At 32.4% G+C, this 21,395-nt stretch overlaps 2 protein-coding genes across 2 annotated transcripts; both read right to left on the bottom strand.

Annotated features, from left to right (window-relative positions):
• Window positions 1-5,922: 5,922 nt before the first annotated feature.
• Window positions 5,923-7,591, bottom strand: LOC110666721 (transcription factor MYB102). Its single transcript, XM_021827311.2, has 3 exons — window positions 7,240-7,591; window positions 6,990-7,119; window positions 5,923-6,885 (listed from the first exon to the last, which is right to left on the bottom strand). The coding sequence occupies exons 1-3, from the start codon at window positions 7,370-7,372 to the stop codon at window positions 6,057-6,059; spliced, it is 1,092 nt and encodes a 363-aa protein (XP_021683003.1). The 5' UTR covers window positions 7,373-7,591; the 3' UTR covers window positions 5,923-6,056.
• Window positions 7,592-15,197: 7,606 nt separating this feature from the next.
• Window positions 15,198-19,649, bottom strand: LOC110666738 (putative PAP-specific phosphatase, mitochondrial). The gene is made up of 7 exons (XM_058140604.1): window positions 19,421-19,649; window positions 18,508-18,719; window positions 18,143-18,202; window positions 16,579-16,967; window positions 15,621-15,699; window positions 15,493-15,543; window positions 15,198-15,309 (listed from the first exon to the last, which is right to left on the bottom strand). The coding sequence occupies exons 1-7, from the start codon at window positions 19,647-19,649 to the stop codon at window positions 15,232-15,234; spliced, it is 1,098 nt and encodes a 365-aa protein (XP_057996587.1). The 3' UTR covers window positions 15,198-15,231.
• Between the last annotated feature and the right edge of the window lie 1,746 nt (window positions 19,650-21,395).

Below are 21,395 nucleotides of genomic sequence, written 5' to 3'. Positions count from 1 at the left end.
AGCGTTGAACCCGTTGTCTGCTTTTGATCCAAAGGCTCCGGGTTCGTCTTTACAAGTATGATCAACGGTGGAGATTGAGAAGTACAGGACTGCCATAACTGTTTTGGCATCTGTCAGCAATGTGAGCGATTCTGCAAATGAGGCGTGCGGTGAAGATTTGATCACACCTGCAATGCTTTAACTAACTCGACTCTGATTATGAAGAGAGTTATTGGAAGTCATTTTATCCTCTTCGTGCTTTCCGATCTCTATTCCTTCTGATCTCTCTATTATGATCATCTTCTTTTCCGATCTTTCTCATATCGGGTCCCTCATCGCTTCCCGATCTCTCCCATTCTAGATTTTTCCTCTTTATCCGATCTGCTTTAGTCAAAGCAATTAATTCTTTGGTTACCGATGCATTCACTTCGGTTTCTGTATGCAATAAATGCTCAGGCCCTATATATATGCACCAGCGAGAAAGTTCCTTCACACTTCATTTGTCCTCCTTCCATTTCTCCATTTCTCCCATTCTAGCTCCCCCAGTAATAATTCTGACCATGATGATTGCTTTTGATCTTTTTCTGACTATTTTCTTTGCCCTTCGCCTGAAAATTTACGATCCCGGCTATCGGAGAACCATGAGGACAATATCCAATGATAGTGAGGGATCCAGACTAATTTACCGATCAAGATTGAAAGTGACGATCATGCCGATCTTAAATCAGTCTACCGATATAATCGGTGAACCGATCTCGGGCGAGAGGACTGCTAATTTCAATTTTAATGTCGGTGACCGCCTCTTGAAGTTCATTTGGCCCCTCACCACATCGGGCGTCCCGACTACAGCTCGGTTCTGGTCGATGACATCGATGATGACTCTGCTCACCATTATGAGAGTCATAGTCATCCTATCTGAGCTGCACATCTATCCAATACTTGTGGCCAGCTTTCTGATCAAACACATCTCTTGATTCAGCCATAAGACTAGGCTTTGACATAGGCCGCTACTAGATGAGATATAGTGTTGATCTTTAAAGATTGCCCAAATAATGTAATTTGATCTTTTGAGATCGCCCAACTGATGTAATTCGATCTTTTGAGATCACCCAACTGATGTAATCCGACCTTTTGGAAATGAAATGAAATTTTATTTGAAGGTTATTATTTAATTATTGCATTAGTTATTTTCTGATCTTTAATGTATATATCCGATCTGATCTCTAACTAAATCGTCATTAACCAATCTGTGGCTTTGAAAGTTTGCCCAATCCGATAACCCTAGCTAACCGTTCTCATTTGTTCGATTTTATTATTGTGTTTCTGGAACCTTCCCGGGACGTGTCAAGAAAGCTAGCCAATTCTGCTAACCAATGCGCCGCTTGGGACTTTGTGAGTATTAAATGCTCAGACGGGTATAAATAGGGGGAGGGTCAATCAGTTGCTCCCTTATGTCACTTTCAACACTTTGCTAGCAATCTCAACATTTTCTCATTTCTTCAAGTATTTCCAGCACCGATCACATTCCGGTAAAGATTTTGATTCTTTTCTTAGTTAAACTTTTTTGTTTTCTTGAAAATGAGCGGCGCTAAGGGTCAGAGAGCTGCGAGCCCACCTTCTGTCCATGTTTCATGGACCTTGGAAGAGGGCGACGTAATTAGATCAGGTGGTCAAACCAGCACGGCCCTCATTTCGGTTACTGGTCCGACTGCCAGACCGAGGCGAGGGGCATCTTCCAGAAGAGAAAACCTGCCAGTGGATGAATTGCCTTCAGTCCTGAGGGAAACCAATCTTCAATCTATAAGTCAGGAGTACAATCTGCGGATCGACTCATTTGAACTGATCAAATGCCACGGCGATCATCGGGCCGATCACTTCTTCGATGAGAGCGATCTCATCATGGTGTATGAAGAGCAACTGAAGGCCAGGCTCCATTTTCCTTTGGACAAATTTTACAAGGTTGTCCTAAAATTCCACCACGTCTTGATAGCTCAAGTGCATCCGAACTCCTGGCGGACTCTAATAGCTTTTCGGGGCCTCTGCCGAGCTAAGGGACTGGAACCCATGGCTAAAGCCTTTGCCAAACTACATAGGCTCGCCCGAAGGAAGGATGATGAGTTTTGGTTCTTTCAGGCTAAGCCTAACTGCTCCCTCTTTACTGATCTCCCTTCTTCGTTGAAGAATTGGAAGAACCGTTTCTTTATTTTGAGGAGCAAGATTCAGAACGGCTTTGAGGGTATCCCACAGAGTTGGCAACACCTAGTCGCTCCGATCCCAAAGAAGATCGCCTTAAATAAGGACGAAGACGCCGTAGTGAAAAAGCTAAAGTCTTAGGCGTCCACCCAGAAATTATCTTGCTTAGACGCGGTGATGGCCGAACTAAAGTATTGGATGATGTGGCTAATTACTGACGAAGAATACGAGCTTCAGCTCTCTGACCTTGGCCCTGGTACTACCCATATCTTTGGTCTCTGAATCTTAGCAAACTCATTGACTTCTTCTTTGTGTAGGTATGGCGGGCAGCGATGCTTTCAAGGAGAGCCGCAAGCGAAAGAGAGAGGTCTCCAGAAAAGTGAGGGCGATGAAGGGGGCCACTATTGCTGATGCTCAGACCCCTCGTCGTGAATCAGTAGAGGTGTCGAGCTCTCCTCCCCGATCTCAGGAGCAACAGATCCCTGAGGTAGAGATCGTCGCTCCTGCTCCTCAGCAAATCGAGCTTCCACCTCCCTCGCCTCCTCCGATCTCTTCCAATGTGGAAGGGGAATCTTCGGGTCCTACGGTTAGGACACTTTCCCGGGGCGCTCAACTTCTGATCCAATCGTTGGAAAGGAACCACTCTACAAGTGGGAATCTCGGCCTGGCCAAAGTCATGGGAGCTTCCATCTGCTTCCAAGAAGATCGAATCCGATTGGCAGAGGAGAGCATGGATGACATCTTAGCTCAGATAATGAGCTTAGGCTTAGAGGCCATTGCAAATCAGCACGTACTCAGAGAAAAAGCCCACGCCTTGAAGAAGGAGATCGTTAAGGCGGTCCAAGATGCCTCAGTTGCACAAGCTCAGCTCTCCTCTGCTAACGACTACATCGCTAGAATAAAAGATCGGATGAGGCATTATGAGGAGAGGATAGTGGAGATGGAGCGAGAACTTGAAGACTCCCGAGCTAGTCGGTCTGCCGATCTTGCTCGTTATGCTGAAGACCTTCGGGCAAAGGAGGAAGAACTCTGAGCCAAGGATGAGGAACTCCAAGCCAAGGAATAGGAGAGCACCACAAAGGAGGCCGGGGCTTATGTGAATGCCCATAATGCCTTCTGGCCGAGCTGAGGAAGCGGTATCCTGAAGAGGACTTCTCCTGAATGAATGAGCTCGCCCCAGGGGCCGAAGATGAGAGCGACGAGGAGCCAGAGGGAGAGAGAGAGAATGAGAGAAATGATGATGTATCTAGAAAATAGGCCGGGGGAGACCCTTCAGCCGAATGACTTGTAAATTTTATTTTGAAATGCAATGAAGTCCTTTTTGTTCAATTTCTTGATGAGATCGGAAAGTGTCCAAATTGTATGAGTACTTAATTGATTTGAATGTGTTGGATAGTAAACTTAAAAGCAACCATTAACCTAAGTATAAAAGATCGGAAAAACATTATACATAAGCTTGAGATCGGACTAAGCCACGACCAAGCACCGGATAAGACTTTAAAACATTGGAATTAGAAAGCTTGGACATTGATTTGAATTCTAAAGATTGGGATTGTCATTAGACCGGATAGAGACCTTAACTTCACTTTTATACCTGGGGCATTCAAGTTAGAACCCAATCCTGACATTAGCCAAATGAAGTTCCACAATATTTGTAAGAAGAGATCGAAAAACTATTAACTAAGTATGGGATCAGTTTATTCCATGGTCGAGCAATCAGTAAGTTCGGAAAAGTCATTTATGATCGAAGGACATCGACTGAGATCGGATGATGAAGTCGATTTTAAAGTCCCTTAACTTTGGAGGTCAGCCAAAATATAGTGTCAACAGTTGGCATTGAAACTATACTGAAATTGGCAATCTTTCCTGAGAATTTTAGAATTATCGTTAACTAGTGAAATGAGTAGGTGACAACAAGAATATTAGTAAAAATATAATTATATCCTTTAGTTTATTTTGAATCCTTCAATTTGATTCAAAACTTTTTTTTCTTTTTTTAAAAAAAAATAGACATTAAGAGAGGAAATAAAACAAGATATCTATATATGTAGGCTAGCCTAATGTACATATGTCCAATTGGGCACAAATTTCCCACATGTCTAAACATAGAATATAATGTCAAGACTTGCTCTATTATAAACTCAACATATGATATGTCAAAAAAAATTATCTACATCCAACTAATAAAAAACTATCATTAAATATTTATGTGTAAGACCTACCATGATTAATTTTAGCTAAATATTATTTGTTGAGTGTATACACTCAAACGTAAATAAGACCTGTTCCAACATAGTAAAATTTATATGTAAAATATATGAATCCATGTGTTTATATAACAATCAAGATAGACTAAATAAAATTTTCCCACATGCAGAATACTAAAATCATAGGCTGAACATTAACCTGTCATTACTCTAAAAAATTAGCTATCAAACAAATACTTAAAAAAGCAAAGTTTCCAATGATCATTGAAATCACCCCTTTCGTTTTCTTTAATGCTAAGTTGGCTTATCAATGAAATCCCTTTTCTCCTCTAAATAAAAACTACATTAACTCAATGACTATCTAGATTGATTTGTAATCACTGCTATTAAACTTATTCGAAGAAATCCATCAATTAATTTATGCGAGTGAGATTCAACTTTTGACTTCGATTTAAATTTCACTTAAACAATGTATATTTTCTTCTCAATAATTAAAAACCCACCATTCTCACTTGATTAAAATTCATTTTTTAATATTTTAAAATTTTTTTAAAAAAATTAAAATTTCCATAATTTAAATCTATTACAAAATAAACATTCCACAAAATCTTTCACCAACCCAAATACGACAAGAAACAATCTTCCATTGCCATGTAATCACTTCTTAATCCAAAGTTCAAACTGGATAAGAGTCCTCCCCTCCGCCATTACTCTCACAGGGTCAACCACCCCAAGAACCCATAAAAGTGAGAGCCATGACCCATCTCTCTATTATTGAATCCACGTTTCACCCTGAAGATGAGGCAATTACTACGTTAGGTCTCTGGTCTTGATACTGGAAAGCTATTAATGGTGAGAGGATAATAAAGTGACAAAAACGGCACAAGAGACGCGCCATGGGTTTCAATAAAGCAAAAAGCCTCTATTCTGGTTTCTGCAATTCACCGTTAGTATTGGGACACGTACATGCTCTTTTTTTGGTCAAAGTCTCTCATTGCCATAATAATCCCCATGCAAAGCATTACTTCATTAGTATATGAAAAGACAGTACGCCACAGGTGGCACGTAAACGTGTTAGCCTCACGTGCCCCGACTTTTGTCGCCGGGAAAATCGCCGGAGTTTGACTGTCTGTCGGGATCTCTGAAACAATATCTTACTAGCTTTCGTATGATAGCGTAGGCTTTTAATAAAGAAAATGGTCACTAGTGTTTGATTTTATGTTTGCAGTTGGATTTTTACTATAGATAAATCATTTCCCAATTTAAAGAAGGCCAAAAAGAAGCTAACTTCCTGTACAAATGAAGAAACTAATTTTTTATATGATACTTGGGATATTATTATTGGGCAAAAAAACACAGAGGTCATCCATGTGTTATTTAATTAATTATGCTTTTGTATATAGTAAAATTCAGTGAATATTTAATTTACGTGTGAAAATATATTAGATATAAAAAAATTATTTTTGTGTTGCTCATCATGGAAATTTCCATTGATTTAAGTTGAAAAAGAGAGGGATAGGATCTTGCTTGTTGATACAGTAAATAAGCTAAAGAAAATTAAAATAAATTAATTACTAGTCGATTTTACACGTACCAACACACCAAATCCATAGCCCAGAAAATTTGGATGGACCAAAAAGAAAAAAGAACTTTTCTCTCAGTTTCATTTTGAACAAATTACATGAAGTTACTAACATCCAAACTATCTGGGATTTCAAATTTCAACATGTTGCTGCAATAGCTTTCCCTCTCATCTTCAGTGCTGCTACTTCCATTGATATACGTTGAATTTGAATTCAATGGTGTTGAACTCGAAGAAGGCGTCGACAAAACTGATGCGAAACTGAAATTTTGTTGGTTGCCGTTATTGGAAATGAAAGTTGAAGTGGTCTCAGATGATGGGTCCATAATAGCCGTTTGATCAGACCCATAATAGTCGTTGTAACTTGGTACAGTGGTCATATAGTCTGCTAAATTAGAAGCCATTCCAGTATCACTTTGCCATTCCTGGTGATTCAGTTGAGAATCTTGAGAACTCAAGTCGGTGATGCTTGGGTCCATGAGTTGTGTTTCATTTGAAAACGGAACAAATGGAGTTGTCAATGTGGTGCAAGTAGGCATTTCTGGAACTTGGCTTTGAAATTCGCTAGCTTGGACTATTGGGTGATATTGGTTTTGGGCTGAGAGATTACACAGCTGATTTTCTTGACCATTTTGGGAAACAAAGTTCTGATTTTGACGTTGAGATGATATGATAGATGTGGCTAACCGGAGAAGTTCGCGGTTAACCATGGGCTGGACCCCGAGCAGCCTTGAAATGTTCATTTGGGAGGAGTTGTAGAGGGATGAGCCTAAGATTGAAGAGATGTCAAGAAGATCAAGTCTTGGACTATGAGTCACAGGATCAATTCCCATTCGGAGAAGTCTTTTCCTAATGTGGGTGTTCCAGTAGTTCTTTATTTCGTTATCTGTTCTTCCGGGCAAGCGAGAGGCTATGGCAGACCACCTATTATCAATAATAATAATAATAAACAATTATTCAATAACTCCTTTAAATCATATAAAAACATTTTCAAAGAAGATGTAATATAATAAAATTAGAAAGCTTACTTGTTTCCCAATATACCATGTAGCTGAATTATTGTCTCCTCCTCTTCAAAAGAAAATCGACCTCTCTTGATATCGGGTCGCAGATAGTTAGTCCAACGAAGACGGCAACTCTTTCCACACCTTTGCAGCCCTACGCAAATAATAAAATAAAAGAACAGGAAAACCCATCAATAAAAAAGTCCATAAAATGATCAGTTATCGAACAATACAAAACAAATAGCACAGTAGAAATTAAGGAATCATCACATACCAGCATTCTTTGGAAGTGTTCTCCAGTTTCCATATCCATGTTTCTGGATATAATCAATCAGTTTCTGATCCTCCTCAGGGGTCCAAGGTCCTTTCTTTAGCCCATTTTTGTCACAACACGGTACTCTCCCCATGGTATATATTACGTAGAAGAATAGCTTTTTATTGTTCCTTAAAAAACTCGATGGAGAGCTTGTCTCGATGGAGAGCTTGTTCAAGTCACTGTGCTTAGTTTTTTTCGAACTATAGAGAGAAAGAGGGAGAAAAAGGATTAGAGGGTTTGCAATTTGCAGGGAAACAAGAGAGATGTAAGGTCCGCATAGCCAACGTACTAGTATAAATAGCGAAAGGGGAAGGGTGAGAAACAAATAGAAGTCAAAAGCATTCGGTGCCGTCCTCTGCTTATTTGTATGGCAACGTGTCCCTTTTCTCTGGAGAAAAATGTGAAGTCTAACTCTTGATCTCTCTTTCATAAAAATAAAATATATTGAAATTTTGTCATCTAAAATCTTAAATGCTCATTAACATATCTCTCTAATTTCAATTTTTAATTTCACTTTCTCTATCTTATTACCTATCATTTTCCGGCTAGAAGTGTCACTCCTCGCTTTCTGGATTCATATTAGCTGTCACCAACACGAAACAGCCACGTACCCCTTATTTAACATGACCCTTGTTTCATGGTTTTCTTCATCTTCAACATCCATGCTTGCCACCATATCTTGCAAAAATGGCATCAGAAACTCGAATTAAAAGGCGACTACTGAAATTATTGCTTCAGAAATTATGAAGTATGAATTGTATTTATTTACAAAGTAATTAAGTGTTCTAATTAATTTTATTTTCAACCTTGAAAACCCTATCTTGTCCCTTGATGAATCGTTTTGTGGGGAAGGTTTAAGGGGTAGATAGATGATGCAATTTAGATAGAAATATGGGTCATTTTCTTAATGATTAATTAATACTTTTTTGGGTATGAAAAATAAGGAGAGAGTGAGAAACAACATTTAATTCAGTACTGCAATAATAGAGGTAGGCGCTTGCCGAAATTTAGGAACATCTATTATTTGTAGATTGTAATAAAAAGGCTTCTCGTCCAATAGATTTGAAGATAAGGTTTTTCTTGGCATTGGGTTGATATTTTATTTACCATATGTTTCATGGTTTGTGACTTTCAACGTTCTCTGTTTATTTTTATTTGAATATTTAATTTTGTATGGTAATTAAAAAAATAATTAAATAACTTTAATTTTATAAAAATATATTAATAATCGATTAAATTATCCTTTATCTCATTTAATTTTTCTTTATATAAAGTTTTATTATATTATATTTAGTAAAAATAAAAGGTAAAATTAAAAAAAAATGATTAATGTTCATTAATTTTCTAAATGCTAACAAATAATTTTAGATAAAAAAAAATTTAAATATAATAAATAAAAATAGACGAAAAGAGTATAAATTATTGCAATGAATACACTGTGATAGTAAAAATCAATAAATATTTTTTAAATTAATTAATTTTAATTTAATTATATTTAAAAATATTTTTAAAATTATAAATCTTAAATAGTAATTTTAATTAAAGTCAAACAAAAAAAAAATATAATAAGCTTATTTCAAAAGGTATTATTCCAAATTTAAACTTTCCTTTAATTGTAAATCATTTATATATGATATATACAAATTTTTTTAGAATAATATATTCAGGCACTTGAATTCAATGCGTCGACATTGTTTTTATATCTTGTGGTAAAAATATTGGAGTTCCTACTAACTCTCAATTATTGCAATAAGTGAGGACAAAAAAAATTGTACAATCTTGTGTGTGACACAGAGCCATTTTTCAATTGAGGGCTGTCATAAATTGAAGCGCTTGTCAAAAAGAGAAGCTTTCACGAAAATGGTGAATTATTTAAGACTCAAGTGCACAGAGCTAATATAGTCAACACAATAACAAAGAAATATGCAAAGGAAATTAAAGGAATTGAATTCGTGTGAACTCAAAAGGATTATTTATTATACCATATAGCAAGATGAGTCCACCTGGCTTTGATCTTTCATGTGAGGAAGTTTCACCCATTAATGCCAACATCAAGAAAATCAAACTTTATATACATATGTAAAAATTTCTTTTTTTTTTTTTTAATAAATTATGAAAATTTTCTTATTTAACTCGGTGTATCACAAATATAATGGTTTACAGTGAAGAGCTTCTCTTGATAAGTAAATAACAAAACCATCACGTAATTGGTCTTCTTGTAACAGTTTGTGAAGGCCCTTTTGGCATAAGGTACATATGCTTGTATTATCTTGCAATAATTGTATAGGAGTCCAATTTTAACTTCAATGGTATAGACGCAAACCATTGCTTACTTCCATTCTTTCTCAGCCACAAGTTTGCTGTCAAGGAAAGCGTCAAGAAACTCATTTTCATTGACTATGGCCAATGTGAATTGATTGAGAAATTACACCTTCTTCTTCTTTAAAAAAATTAAAAAAAAAAAAAAAAAAAACAGCAGACCAAGAACAAACGGCTCATAATGGCTAAATCCTTTGGGAATTGAGGACCACTCCTATAATCCAAAAATTTTGTTTTTGCACAATCTATTGTTATTCTTTCTTTATATTTTTCTTTCAAAATGAATCCCATGTGTTTTCACAAGCACTGCACACTATTTGTGTCCAACTGAATTACATAAACTTTACAATAAGACAAGGAATATGATTTGTTTATGCCACCAGCAGGATTTCATAGCTTGCTACACCAGTCATTAACAGAGGAAGCGCATACTTCTTTTTAAAAAATTTTAATTTTTAAGAGAAGGAAAAGGAAGATTAAAACTTGGAATTTTCAATTAACAGAGTCGTACTATGGAATTTTTAATTCATGTTGGTATTTTCAAAAATAACCAATGTGAACGCAGACTAGAATGGGATCTAGCAAGTAGGTGTTTTTTTTTTTTTTTTTTTTTAAAAAAAAAAAAAACAAAGTGAAAAGGTCATGTAAGAGCTAAAAGTAACAAGAAATTCTTGGTTTTAAAGAGAAAACTAGCGAGAAAAAGCACAGTAAAGCAGAGCCGAAAAGAAAGAAAATTTTCAACTAGAAATGTGTTATTAGAGATCTTTTGAGCTTGAGCTTAGCCAAAAGTTGAAAAATCAATGATGTCTAACTTTTAATGAAAGGGTCCTACACCTTTCCATCATTAAACCTTCCATTTTCAACACGCATAATTAAGACTGAAATTTGAAATCACCATAACTTCTGCATCTAGCTTTCCTTCTAGGAAGCAAACTACATAACTTGTTAATTAAGTTACCGATAATTCTCCAACTGGGTTTCTATTCTTTTGTTTTCCCTACGTACAAATCATTTGAGAGAAGGTCACATAGAAGTTTTATCCAAAATAAAAATACAGTATAAGAATTTTTCATGAATATATCTGGAGCAGTGCACTACATAATCTCTCCTTAATTGTTAATGCTTAATTATTCGGTCTCGTTAAAGGGAAATTAACGTGATTGCAGCCTCTACGTGTCCCCATGCAAGACTTTTTACTCTTCAACGTGAGCTCAGTCCTCACAATCAGCCCATGCAAATGTTGCCACGTCATCTCATCGGACGTCCAGTGTCTGCTTCTGTATTGACAACCCTTGCTTTTGCTTTGAGGATATCAAACGGGTCTACGCTAAAACATTATATAAGTATTAATTATTTTATGATAATAAGTTTTATAATAAATAATAACAATGTACGTCGCAGTGCTTTCGTGTGAGAATACTATTGACTCACATTTAATAATTATGAAAAAATTATTCTTTCCTAAAAAAACCTTAATTTATTTAAAATTATCAAACAATAGCACACAATTAAAAAAAATTATATATAAAAAAGAGAAATGTGTTTTATAGATTTTTTTGTCAAAATAAAAAAAAAAGTGCTGTAGTTGATAATATATAATAAAATAAATAATATAATATAATAAATTAATAATTATATATTTATTTTAATAATAAAATAAATTATAAAATATATCTTCATCAGTAATTTTATATACCACCTAACATAAATGAACTCTAATCAATCATTAGTTATTATTTATTATTCAAATAGACCCTCAATCTTTTAATTAGAATAACATAGTAATTATGAATCGACCCAATCCTGCACTTAATTTCCTGAGCTTGCTTGAATGCCCTTCTTTACCCCAAAATTATTTCATAGCAAGCTGCCACTAAATTTTGAGAATAGTTTCCCATGAAAAATAAATTGATCTTGAGGGAATGAAAGCAGTACTGTATTTGTAGTTTAATAAAGCATTGACCATAATTTGAGGCTAATGTCTCCGTGCTTGTTGTCATTGAGACAAATAATTAATAATAAAAAAAAAAACAAGTCATCAATGCAGTGGATTAACACAGAGACTAATGCTTCATTAAAAATTAAAAAAGAATGCTTACATCTTGATATAGTAATTACTTGTCCAACAGCTAGGGTTTGCTTGGCAAATGGGTTACCCTTACGTGTTGGGGTTGACTCGGAAAATTGGTAGATTATCTAAACAATGAACACGTTGATTAATTAATGTTAATTGCTGTTTGATTGCTCCAATAAATCTTTAAATAGAAATCACTTAGTTTATGTCTATTTTCAGATACGGGATCTTTCCCAAAGCATGTGTATGTACAAGCTACACATGCAAATTATTTAATCATGTATTAAAAAAATTTAAATAATTAATTATAGTATGTAATCTATATAATAAACTTAGATAATGGGGATGAGATGATCGTAGCTTATTTATTATTCTTATTATATTTTGGTAATGAAGAGAAATGTACACTTGGCCCTTTGTGATATACTACTAATTGCAAAATACTACTTTAATTATTTTGTTAACAAACTAGTACCATCATTATTTAGTATCAATGAAAAATGTAGGTAAATTCGACTAAAAGCTAGTTCAATATTTTATAAAATTAAATTAAAATCGATTAATTTAATATTAATATTAATATTAAATTTTTTTAATTAAAATTTTAAAAAATAATAGTTCAATTTAATTAAATTAAAATAAAAATAAAATTTAGGTAAAAAACCCATGTAATTTAATTATATTTCTCTTAAATTTTGAACTAAAATTCATAGTTGCAACCTAATTTCCTTTCTGGGTAATTACTTTTATAGCTCGTTTTTAAATTTTATTTCATATTTTATTTATATCTCTTAACTTTAATAATTTATTATTAAAAAATTTATTTAATCTGTGATAATTAAGTTTTTATATTAAAAAAATAAAAAAATTACCTCATTTCTTCACTCTAAAAAAATGCTTTAATTATCATTTTAATTTATTATAAAAATATTAATGATTTTATAATAGTTTATTTTTTAAAAAAGAGAAGAATTTACTTTTTATTTGAAAGTGCTGAAGTGTATTTATACACGTTATAATAAAATTTAAAAAAAATTTTTAATATGAAAACTTGCTTTTATATGTTAGTTAGATTTTTTTAAAATAAAAATAAAAATTTTAAAAAATTTTTAATAATAAATTAAAATTAAGAAAGAGTAGTAAAACACACGGTACTAAACTCAAAGAGGAGGAATAAAAATTAACCTGGCCACGTCTACAAGTTCTACGCGCATGGGGAGAGCAAAAGAAGGCGAGACGAGTAATATTCTAGGAGTAGTCCTTGTTTGCGACGTTGAAACGTGCTCAACAAGGATTGGTGTTGGGACTTAAAAGTGCAAATTCAACTTCACATGGTTCAGTTCCCATTAATTGCCACTCCAAAAGGCAAACGCTGATCGTCTGATACACGTCAATGGGACACGGCAAAAAGGACAACAAAAAAGATGGAAAAAAATTATATTGATTGCCACAGCAAAAGGCGTACATCGCTTATTTATTTGTAAAAAATTAAATTTTTATAATATTATTTTTAAATTTTCTTTAAAAAAATAATTTAATATAAAAATATATAAAATTTATTCATTTAATAAATAACTTACTATATATAACTTACTATATATCCAATACCTTGAGTCCATAATAAATTAAATATAAATAAAAAAAATTCTAAAAAATATGAATAGCTTTGATGAATTTTCACAATGTTAATTCACAATAAATATGGAGTAGCTTGATTCTTGTAGCATTACTAAGACCATGGAGATTCCAATCTCACTAGTATTAAAATTTATATACCCGACAGTTAGTGAATATAGCTCAACAATAGTTGCATGCATATCGAACCTGGAAGAAGGAGATTCAAGCCCAATTCTCTAATCTAATACACAATTTATAATGATTCTTTTCAAAAAAAAAATAAAAGAATTGAATTTGTTTTATTCTAAATATGAGAATTAGTAAAAAAAAATCAATTGAATTAAATTTTAATAAAATTCTAATTTCTAAATAGAGAATAAGGTTATTAATACCTGAAAATTTACATGATCCTTCAATCATCCTTACGGTTCATCTTATTTTTATCCAAGTATGCATATCATCTCCAAAACTCAGAAATGAAAATTGAACAATGATGTAAGCCTCCCTCGCCAACCAAAGGAAGAAAAATACCAAGCTTGGATATCATTTACTATCAAACAATCGATGAACTGGAGGCAATCATCTCCAGTATCTGATTATGTACGTTTCCATTTGATACAAGAACACCGCCTGGAGTGGCCACGGTTCAGGAACGGTCAGTTACGATTCTTGAACCGCTGGTTCAGGTTCAATGAAATTATGAACCTGAACCAAACCGTCATGGGACGATTTAGAAGACGATTCCTGAACTGTCAGTTCCAGTTTGAGCCCCGATTTAAAACGGTTTAAAGGATGATTTGAAAATGACAGTTCAAAACGGTTTGAAAGACGGTTTAAAAGCAGTTTATGGGTGATTTAAAAGCAAATTAAAGGAAAAAATTAGAGGAAAATTTTATTGATTTAGAATTTAAATTATATTTGTAAAAATATTTTAATTTTTCTTAGAAATCTTTCAATCAAAATAAAATAAGAAAAAAAAGAATAAAAATAATTTATTTTTAAAAAAAATTTAATAAGCAAAAACTTAAATTTATTAAAAAACTAGAGATAAAATTAATTTAAAAAGAAAAAAGAAAAATGCGCATAAACTTAATTTTGCCTATGTATCTCTTTAGAATTTAGAGGAATTAAAATTTTCAGTTATAAGTTGAGAGAAGAGAGATTGAAGTGGTTTGATCATGTGAAGCGTAGACATATGAAAGCTCCAGTTAGATAAGTAGAGCACATTGGGTTAGAGGATAGAAAGAAAAGAATAAGTAGACATAAACTGACTTTAAGAAGAATAATACAAAATGACCTAGAAGTATCACACATTTTCCGAGGATTTAACCCAAAATATTTTAGAGTAGAGAAAGAGAATCTATATAGTCGATCCCAATAAATTTTTTGGATAAAAACTTAGCTGAGTTGAGTTGAATTGAGTATTACTTGCCCTTTTTTAAAAAATTATATGATAATTGATAATTAAAAAAATATAAAAGAAAAAAAATCAAAATAGAGAGCATTGAGAATTTTATTGAAGATATAAAATAATAAAAGAAAAATTGATATAGTATTAAAAATTTCAGTGAGCATATAAAATAATAAAGTAGAAAAATTATGAAAGTACTGAAAATTAAAAAAAGTGTAGAAAATAATTATTTAGAAAAATTGAGAAAAATTAAAAGAGTATTAAGAATTAAAGAGAGTGTAGAGAATAATTATGTAGAGAATTAATAATATATATATATATATATATATATATATATATATATATATATATGAATTAGAAGTGGAGTGAGGTATTTATTAAATTTTTTTGTATTTAAATCACCGGTTTGGTCTGATTCAGAACCGTTGGTTCAATCCGGTTCGGAACCGTTGGTTTACGGTTTCTAAAAAATATGAACCTGAACCAAACCGTAGAATGACGGTTTCAATCCGGTTCGAAGCCGGTTACCCTAGCCAGATGGAAATAAAATCCTGCGTTCAACTTGATCTGCTGCAAAATCAAGTTGGTTCCCTTTCCAATCAGTCACCTGATCAAAAGGGAGTAGACAATTTGAGATTTTATAATATATCTTCAAAATTATTGGTACAAGTTCCACAATCATTCTTAATACAGAAACTCTTATGGAAAATAGCTAAGATGTGAATTAACATTTGCATACAAAAAAAAAAACTACGCAACTCTTGAAAATGTACAGTGAAGAATTGGGTACCTTTCCCCCTGCTTCATGCACACATATTACACCAACAGCATGATCCCAAACCTATAGTAAATAAGTAAAAGAATTATTTGATACTACAGCAAGTTTTGCTATACATTTATCTTTTAGTCATTATTTACCTTGATGATTCTCTGAGTTCTTGCTCGAAGAATGAATACTGACGCCCTACCACAGGCCACCGTTAGATACTTGCATAAACTGTATTCATTTCCACCATTAGATAGATATCTCATTTTAGTAGAGTTCATTATTATTGATATTGACAAATGAAATTTAATATAATTTGAGATTTTTATTTCTTTTTCCCTTAGACTTTTCTATTGTGTTCTACATCACTAACTACTCTATATGCAGGAGAAAGGGTCAAACAATGCAAAAATCATTCTTGCCTCAGGATCCCCACCTATCCTCCAGTGCATCTAGATTTCAAAGTCCTAATGGGAAAAAATAATTCTTTATACTGAAGTTCTGGTCTTCTTCACCATCACTTTATTCAATTCATAGACTACAGTTTCCATAAATTTGTATTCAATGCAATAAATCTGATGGGCTATAGACCATCGGGGAATCAAAGAATTCCAACTGTATAAATGAAAAGGCTTCATGTTTTGGAGGAATCCTAAATGAGATATTTTAATGTTATGAAAATAGCCTTTCGATAAATAAACGCAGTAAAATTTCAAGTTTTTCAAACTAGAATCAAATACCATGTAGGAGATGATAGAAAAGATCAAGATTCAAACAAGAATATAGTGGAATTCTTAGAATTAGATCTTCACTAGTAGGATGGCAGGTAAATAGCTTTTCCAAAGATAACAAATCTGTGTGGAAAACAGAAAAAAAAGGGAGAGAAACAAGGCACTGACAAGAGCTAACATTGATGGAAAAACAGGAAAACATTTTACCATAGAAGCAAAGAAGTGGAAATAAATGGGACAACATAAGTAAAAATGACACAATGGGAAAACTTAGACTAATAGTGAATAGCATACCATTAGACTAATAGTTAATACCATACCACCCTAACATAACAATCAAAATTCAAGTAGGAAAAATTGAAGTGTTATAATGCAGTACCTTCTGCAGCATGTTGACAATAGAAGAATTTCTTTCTCGTCAATACTGTCAGCATCATTTGTTGCATTGAATAAAGCTGAAAGTGGCAATGACTCGCAGGTTTGACTCTCTGGAACACAAAAGCGTGCTTCAGGCACAATGCGACATCCATCAACAATGCATTTAGTCCAACCATCAGAAACTATGGCTGATCTACCCAGCACATTTGATAGCCTCTTTGTCCATGTTCCACAGCCAACATGTGCCACCATAAGGATCCCTGATCCAGACTGCAGGTTTTCATATTCGCAAACCTCAGTGATGGATTTGTTGGAAACTTCCTCTGGCCAATTAGGACAGCCCATAACACCTAATGCAATCTCTCCTTCAACTACAAGAGCCAAACCTACCTGAAAAATCAGCATATATGCTAATTGCTCAGCGAGCAGAGAAAAAAAAAAGGGAATGGATCAGACACAAAAAATAAATACTAGATCTGCTGTGCAATAGAAATTTATTTTCAGCCATGTACTCTAAAATACTTCTGCCAAGGCATAAACATGCCACTTAAAAATGTTTCTTGGAGACTACTAAGTAGATTTTGGTATCAAATTTCTGTATGATATGCAGGACCACAAATTTTTATACAACCTATCAACTCTTAACAAAGCACTTTTATTCTTTACAGCTAGATATTATAAAGGATGTTCACTTAGCTTACTTGATTATCTAGTTGGACTTACAGTAATCCCCAAGTTCCAAATGACAGGAACAGCAACACGAACCCTTACACATACAAACAAACAACCAAATCACAGATGAGAAAATTATTGATGTCCATTTCATGTGTATAGAACATTTAATCGGATATCTATATGTTGTTATTTTTCTATCAGAATACCTGTCAACAAGCAGTACCTTAATTCTTAAATAGAGTAACGTGTTTTGAAACTACATTTTGCATTCATGGTCTTGGAAAACATAATCCATTTCATCATCACATCAATCTATGATGAAACATCAACTGCATATCCCACTCTATTCCCATGCTGATGCAAGGGATTATAAATATAGCATAAAATAACCTCTACTTGTCCTTTGCATAACAGATATTTTCAACCAGGTCATATGTAAGAAATGTAAGAAAACTTTAAACTAAATCAGCCATCACTTTAAACATAATGAAAGGTATACAGTGATATACAGTTAAGATACAGATTATGGATTCACAATTATCTGTGCTTGTACCCTAGAGGCAAGTCAAACAAATCCGTTAATAAGTATGTAATTGCATAGCAAATGAACATCTATTCCTTCTGAGTGAATTAATTAATTTGGAGTTTATTGCGAAATTGTTGCAGCCTCTTTTGCCAGAAGTATCATTTTTGGAGCTTTAGCCAAAAGTTGCTCTTCAAAATAAGATGGCCAAAGCACCTCATTACTGACTTTAAGACAAAAGGAAATCCCAAGAAATGCTAAAGACACAGAAAAGGGCTTCAATAAAAAATTAAATATAACTAAACCAAACTTTTTAGTTTTAAAAACTTCTTAAATAAAACACAACAAATAAATAAATAAAACATACCACATATAGGGCCTCATTTCCTCTGACAAAACCTCTAGTGCCATCAATTGGATCTAGTACCTGCATTAAATTTACAGACTACATTTTAATAAAACTGGTACAAATCCAGTAGTCATGCTTAATGCAAATACAAAAGCTGACCAGTCAACAAACTATGATGTGACTCCATTTTAAAAACAGTGAGCATCCTCAACGGCATTAGAGAGTGTAGTTATTAGGCAATGATACCATATATTATTTACAATTTAAGAGGTGTAATATAAATAGTTTGAATGATCAGCTGCTAACTACATGATATAACATTTTAAGGAAAAAAGTGATACTGCCTCGAAATCAGTCATATTTCACTCAAGAACTTTAAGTACCCAGTAGGTGGCAGTCTTTGTTCCATAAACGATAGCATTATTCCCCCCTCTGTCAATTGCTTCCGGTACATCATCATGTTTCAGTGGTTTATCATTGGAGCTTGCTTTATTAGTAACCACACTTACCACAGAATCCACCAGATTATTTGAGCGTAAAAAACTAGAATCCTCTTCAGCAACCAAGGGACTAGAAGGGAACAGTTTACTCAGCTCTGTCGACAAAACATAAACACCAAAAAAAAGAATTCTGAATGCGCTGATGAATGAATGCCATGGTTGCCTTTTTTTTTTTTTTTCACCATTCATGGTTTGTTAGATGAGTTAAAGAGACGAATAGAAGGGAAACGCACACATCACCTCCTTCATGAGAGATAGTGCTAATGGAATTCCTAGATCCGCGATCCTATAGCTCTTCTAAATACTTAAGGCTTGCTAGTAGAACACTGACACAAAATCTAATCAGAGCACCGCAACCACCACACATGCCTATGCTGTGCATTAGTGTTAAGAAGACCAGTCCCTTTTCATGAACGTGCATAAAATAGATCTATGGAACAAGGTGCCATCTAAGAATTCTTTAAACGTTGAGATTGTTTCACTTGTATCACAGAAACAGTCCTTCCCCAATATCGTTGAACCCTGTAATTATCTGGTCACAGACACGATCATTAAAAAATGTCATTCATTGCTTACAAGTTTACATGTTTGCAGAGCAAAAGGTCAATTATCAATACCATTCTTCAAAACTTCAATTGCAATAATCAAATAGGAATGAAGAGAGACCACAACAAAATTATTCTTATTAAGGAAGCACAAGTCCAAGGTCCAATTAGTAGCATCAAATGACAAAATATAAAAAAATTTATTAAACCAAAAAAAAAAAAAAACCTTAAGAATAAACCAATAAAATTACCTAAGCTAACAAGAGCCTGCACTCCAAAATCAGCCATTGTAACTGGAGTCTGGCCATTCTTTTCAAATATCCGTCCTTCGCTAGAGAAGAGAGACCGTTGGGTGTTGGGAGAATTGGGCCGTGCATGGCGCATCTCATGTGGGCAAAGATACGGCAGTCCATGCATAGAAGATGGACTGCGTAGGCCGTTGGGTGTTGGGAGAATTGGGCCGTGCATGGGGGATGCCATGTGGGCAAAGCTACCAATTCTCGGCCTCAACGCAGACCATGTGAGCCAGGCCTGACCCAATTGAAACTCTTTTGAGTTTTTTGACTTGATTCGTTTATAATTACATGCTCGTTTATTTATAAATTCGTTATTCATTCATTTATTTATAGACTTATAAATTAAACTGCGGGTTAATATAGATTTCTACTAATAATTTTAATATATAAATAATTTTAATTTATATTTTTTAATTTTAATATATAAAAATAAAATAATATATTAATAATTTTACGATTTTAATTTTATTATTTTTTATAGATTAAATTTTTATTTATCAAAATTTTTTATTTATCAAACCTTTTAATGAAGATTTTGTAATAAAAATAATAAAAATATAATAATATAATAGAAATATTAATTAAAGATACATAATCATTTGAAATTGATTTAATCATATGATTATTTTCATCATTTTAAATATCATAATTTTGCATATCTCCTAAAATTATAAGTACATATAATACATTTATGTTAATATATTATAATTTACTTTATAATAATTATTATTTATTATAGTTTTAAGAGGTTAATTATTATTTTAAAAAATAATTATTAAATAATTTATAATTTATATATACACATAATTGAATAATTAATAATTTAATTATAAATTAAAACAATTGAATAAAACTTTTTATGAAAAATGTCAGACGATAATATCATAAAAAATAATATCACGCGTTAATTTTTTGATAATACTTTATATATATATATATATATATATATATATAATACGTGTATTACATATATATCATATAAAATTTTTAATTTTAATTATTTTATTTATAATTATACATAAACACTATAATATACATTCCCTTTAGTTTAAGTTTAAATTATTTGTTTCATTTTATATAATAATAACAATAAACTTTTTTCCTCTATAAATTAAGAAATCTTTGGTTTTTTAACTAATTTTTTCTTTTTCCAGAAGATTTTTCCTTATAATTATAATCGTTATACATCTATTATATATATATATATATATATATATATATATATATATATATATATATATATATTTTTTTTTTTTTTCATATAATAAAAAATAATTTAGTTATAAATAATATTATGAAATGTATAATTGCAATTATATTATATAACCATATAAGATAAATTATTATAATAATTTAAATAAATATCATTATAATTATTAATTTAATTAGTATAATTTATTAAATTTGTAATTATAGTAGAAATTATAAAATATTTTTTAATAATTTAGCTTATTAAATTTGATGAACTTAGTTTGAATATATGAGTTTGATAAATAAATAAAATATAAATTAATTTTATAAATTAAACTTATAAATTTTATAATGAATCAATTTATATTGTCTCCTCACTAGAAGGTGCAAATAAATTAAAATTTTTAGCAGCTTCTGAGCTGCACCTTGTTGACTAGACGATAAGCACGAGGACATCGTTCGGATTGGACCTAAAATAATTCTTAAAATATTCATATAATCATTCATCAACTTTGATTAATAATATTAAAATTATATATAAAATTGTAAAATGTTTTAGGTCCATGGCCTATAAGAATAACAATAATTTCTTCGATCAAATCTATGAAGAAAACAGCTCAAATTGAATCTGAATTCCTTTTAAATAAAAGAAAGTAATCCCAAACACTGAAGCCTCCAGATAAATTCTACGTAGGCATCAAATTGTCCTAATCGGCTTATCCGAATCACTCGGTCAGTT

This window comes from Hevea brasiliensis, chromosome 18 (genome assembly GCF_030052815.1).
Source record: "Hevea brasiliensis isolate MT/VB/25A 57/8 chromosome 18, ASM3005281v1, whole genome shotgun sequence".
Classification (NCBI taxonomy): domain Eukaryota; kingdom Viridiplantae; phylum Streptophyta; class Magnoliopsida; order Malpighiales; family Euphorbiaceae; genus Hevea; species Hevea brasiliensis.
This window is presented reverse-complemented; position numbering and strand designations above follow the sequence as displayed.